Source organism: Bison bison, unplaced genomic scaffold (genome assembly GCF_000754665.1).
Source record: "Bison bison bison isolate TAMUID 2011002044 unplaced genomic scaffold, Bison_UMD1.0 scf7180017864461, whole genome shotgun sequence".
NCBI classification, from domain to species: Eukaryota; Metazoa; Chordata; class Mammalia; order Artiodactyla; family Bovidae; genus Bison; species Bison bison.
This window is the reverse complement of record NW_011495023.1, coordinates 10,465,577-10,469,925: the sequence shown is the minus strand read 5'-3', so window position 1 is coordinate 10,469,925 and position 4,349 is coordinate 10,465,577. Positions and strand designations below refer to the sequence as shown.

The following is a 4,349-nucleotide window of genomic DNA, read 5'->3' as shown; positions in this document are numbered from 1 at the left end:
TTTGGATTGAGATTTGTGTGATCTACGTCCCTCATTCTATTTGGAAATTTGAAACTCCTGAGTGCCTTCTGGGCTTAAGGTGTTTTAAACTTTTTGCCGTTAAAAATCTTGGAAGATTTAAAAGGAAGCTAGTCTCCTGAGTTCCAGATTCCCCTCCCCGCCTTTATTTTTGGATAGGGATTGGAGGTAGGAAAATAACTGGATGCCTCGTGAGTTGGATTTTTTTCTGACCCTGGTAGGAGTGAGGCGGTGTTAAGTGCGAGGCATTTGGTGAGGAAAGGACTGTTGTTTTTGTTGCAAACCCTTCCAAGTCAAAGTGCTGTTGGACTTTCCCAGCTGTAAAATGGCTTCAGAATTCCCATGTCTGTAACTTGATTAGCCTCGCGCCCTCCTTTTGCACAGGTGTTTTCTTGGACTGTCGGAAGGTTCACTGCTTTACAGTTGTAGGTTTCAAACCAAAATCATTGCTCACCCCAAACATGGTTTTGTAAAGACAGTTTGGATGACTGCCTGAACTCAGGCTTTGTGAGATTTATTTTAAATGAGTGATGTGCTTCCCAAGGGATCGAAAACTCTATAAATGGGAATTATGTTCTTAAACATGAATTTTATAGGGGAAACTGACCTTAAAACTTGGGGTGTCTGTTATTCTGTGCCCAATAAAGCATCAGTCTGGAAGTTTATAAACCCCGGGAGCGCAGGAAAGGTTTTCATTTAGCCCCAAGGCTTCAAACTTAGAAAGATTTGTTCCAGAAACTTCCAGTGGTAACCCAAACTATAAATGCTAGTGATTTAGTACAGTTTATCACTATAGATCTGCAATGAAACAGTAAGGAGTAGTAGTATACTTTGTCAATGATGTGTGTTTACTAGTTAGTTGGGCAGCATTTGCTTTCTAGGAAATAGCACTGAATTAAAACATCAGAGAACTAACTTTCCACTGCTCTGTTGTAGAAAATGAACCTTGCTGTGTTAAAACAGCCATTCCAGGTTTCAAATTGTGTTCTTTAGACAGGCTTCCTATAGTTTTGGATCATTTTATGTACTTCTGACTTGGAATCAAAATCTATTTTTCTAAAATCGAATTTAGCATCATAAAGAATTTCATCAAATCCATATCCATCAACTTCCATTTCACCAAAAATGCCTGTTAGGTATTTTATTTTTCTTTTAGATAGCAAAAGGTCTTCCTGAAAAGTCACGTTAGCCAGGGCATCTCATTTCTAAACCATAGTACTTCCTGGTTGATAGGTGAAGTGACTCGTTTTCCTGTAATGCCATCAGCTAGAAGAACGTTTGGGACTTTTTGCTCAAGATGGCACTGTGTCCTGTAAGCCAGCTGGCCCATAGTTCTGTCTTCTTGGTGCCCCTCGCAGCCACAATTATAACAACACAGATGCAGAACATGTCTCTAATGGTACAGTCACTTTTTAAGACTTACCTGGCTTGTACATCACTGTGTCAAACCATTCTGGTCCCAGATGGCTGTTTTCCTATCGTCTTGGTGATTTCAGCCCATTTCATGTTTACTTTTCACTGTCATACATTCACTTGATTCTTGCCAAGTACTGGTGAGAACTCAATGGTGTCTTTGTGTTTTGGTGCTACCCAGGTGGATCTATAAAGAAACCAGCTGCGTAGGAGAAGGAGGGGAGGAGCCCGGCCGTGAGGTGTGTGGGCCCAAGAACCATGTCTGCACGGGAGTCCTTTAACCCGGAAAGTTATGAATTGGACAAGAGTTTCCGGTTAACCAGATTCACTGAACTGAAGGGCACTGGCTGCAAAGTGCCCCAAGATGTCCTGCAGAAATTGCTGGAGTCCTTACAGGAGAACCACTTCCAAGAAGATGAGCAGTTTCTTGGAGCAGTTATGCCAAGACTTGGTATGTGAACCACTGTTTTCTTTCATATTTCCCGAGTAGAGCATCTTGGATGCATTGTTAGTGAGTCAAAAACCGGAGTTCTCTTTTCCCATGTTGCCTTTAAAAAAAAAAAAAAATTCTGCAAGAAGGATTCAGAGCAAAGCATTGGTAACTTACCTTATAACTTATTTGGAGGAACTACGTGAAAAGCATCAAGAAATGTGCTCTAACCATTTTTAAACTTTAAAGTATATGAGACAACTGTTAACAGTAAAGGTATTTTTTATTCAATCAGATTAGAAAAGATAGTGGTTCTGCATCCTTGTACAGGACTGGGAGAACAGTGACTGGGTTGGGAGGAACTCAGGGCTCCTCTGCAATAGGCATCACTAGAAAAGTTCCCATGGGAGGAAGGAGAAGAAAAGTGCTCCAGACATAGAAGGCGGGAGCACTGGACTGGGTCTGTACTTGACCCCAGCTTGACATCTGGACTTGAGAGCTGTGTTTCCTTGATCCAGTTCCGGATGTACTTAGTGATTTACCCTTCCCCAAACATTGAGCTCAGAAAGAAAGTCTCAGCTGCAGGGATGTCTGTTAGCTTCTGTGTGTGCTTTGTTCAGTATGTGATGCAAGACTTGTGATCACTTTGCCTTTTGAGTGTTAGTTGTATATTTTAGGAGCTTGTGGATGTTTTGTAATTACAGTGTGTGACTTGGTTAGATTTCCTGCATAAGGTTTTAATTGCCTTTCTTTTTGCCTATATATGATCACACTCTATCTCATAACATTGGTTTTGAACCCAGGGTACTCCTTTCTTTCCTGATTGTATAAAGCAGAGTTGCTTTGGGTGGGAGAGAGGAAAACTCACTTCCTGCACTCTCAGGGCCTGTAAGGGCTCCTAGGAGCTCAATTAGAAAACTTCCCTTGGGAATTCCCTGGGGATCCTTGGCTAAGACTTTGAGCTTCCAATGCAAGGAGTCCGTGTTCAGTCCCTGGTCAGGGAACTAGATCCCATATGCCACAACTAAGACCCGGTGTAGCCAAATAAATTATAGAAAAAGAAAACCGTCTTCATCTATCTAAAGTCTCAGTGTGGAAAAATAACATGTGAATGAGGTGGAGTGGATGTCAGCTTACTTGTCAAGGAATGAGAATATACTGAGAAAATCGTTAGATAACTTTGGGCACCAACAAATGCAGTAAAAACCTCATGGATGGGACTTCTCTGATGGTCCAGTGGTTAAGAATCCCCCTTGCAATGCAGGAGACAAAGGTTCGGTCCCTGGTGGGTGAACTAAGATTCCACATGCCTCGGATCAACTAAGCCTGCAGCCTACAGTTACTGAGCTGGTGCACTCTCGAGCCCGTGTGCCGCAGGTACTGAAGCCCATGAGCTCTGGAGCCCATGCACCGCAGCTAGAGAGTCTGTGCACTGCAGCAAAAGATCCTGCGTGATGCAGTGAAGATTCTGAGTGCCGCAGTTAAGACCCAACACAACCAAATAAATAATTAAATTAAAAACAACAGCAGCAACTTTATGGATAAAGCAGTAATTCCCTTCTGTAACTGCCCTCGTTGACTTATTGAGCACTCAGGCAGTTGGTCCTTCCAGCAGCCCTGTGGTGCTCAGGAAAGCTGGGTAGCCTGTTTCCTGTCATTTGGTGGGGGTCAGAACTTGAAATCCACATTTTTCCATTCCTCTGCTCACCATACTGCTTGTCATCTGATTTTGCAGTCCAGACATGTTTGTGGGGAAAGAAGCTGCATCAGCTGTAACTCAGCAATGACAGCAAGGGAACCGGCCAGGAGAAAGAGATAATAAGTGTTACTCTGTACACTCTTGTTAACCCTCCTGAGCCTCAGTTTCCCCATCTGTAATATGGGCTAATAATACCTGTAGTTTGCAACTGTTCTGAGTACCAGAAATTATCTGTGTATGTATGTGTACCATATCTGCACCCACATACATAATACATACATGTTTTTATGTATAAGGTATGTATGTATACACATAAGTCTGTTGATGTGTTTTTAAATTTTTTCTAAAAGTGTCGTATTTTCGGCATTCTAAGGATAAGCCATAACAGTTGTTAAAGATACGTGTTTATTGTATCTGACAAACTGTTATGATAAGTATGTCTTGGAAGTTGGTACATGTGGCACTTCCATGGTGGTCCAATGGCTAAGACTCTGCCCAGGTTTGATCCCTGCTCCGGGAGAAGGCAATGGCACCCCACTCCAGTACTCTTGCCTGGAAAATCCCATGGACAGAGGAGCCTGGCAGGCTACAGTCCATGGGGTCGCTAAGAGTCGGACACGACTGAGCGACTTCACTTTCACTTTTCACTTTCATGCATTGGAGAAGGAAATGGCAACCCACTCCAGTATTCTTGCCTGGAGAATCTCGGGGATGGGGGAGCCTGGTGGGCTGCCGTCTATGGGGTCACACAGAGTCGGACACGACTGAAGTGACTTAGCAGCAGCAGCA

At 43.1% G+C, this 4,349-nt stretch overlaps 1 protein-coding gene across 1 annotated transcript in view; it reads left to right on the top strand.

Moving 5' to 3' along the window:
• The first annotated feature begins 1,580 nt into the window (after window positions 1–1,580).
• Window positions 1,581–4,349, top strand: part of SEPHS1 (selenophosphate synthetase 1) — a 24,473-nt gene continuing 21,704 nt past the window's right edge. Inside the window, exon 1 of the mRNA XM_010859936.1 lies at window positions 1,581–1,882. Within this exon, the coding sequence (XP_010858238.1) occupies window positions 1,690–1,882 (193 nt within the window). The 5' untranslated portion in view covers window positions 1,581–1,689. The remainder of the gene's footprint in view (window positions 1,883–4,349) is intronic.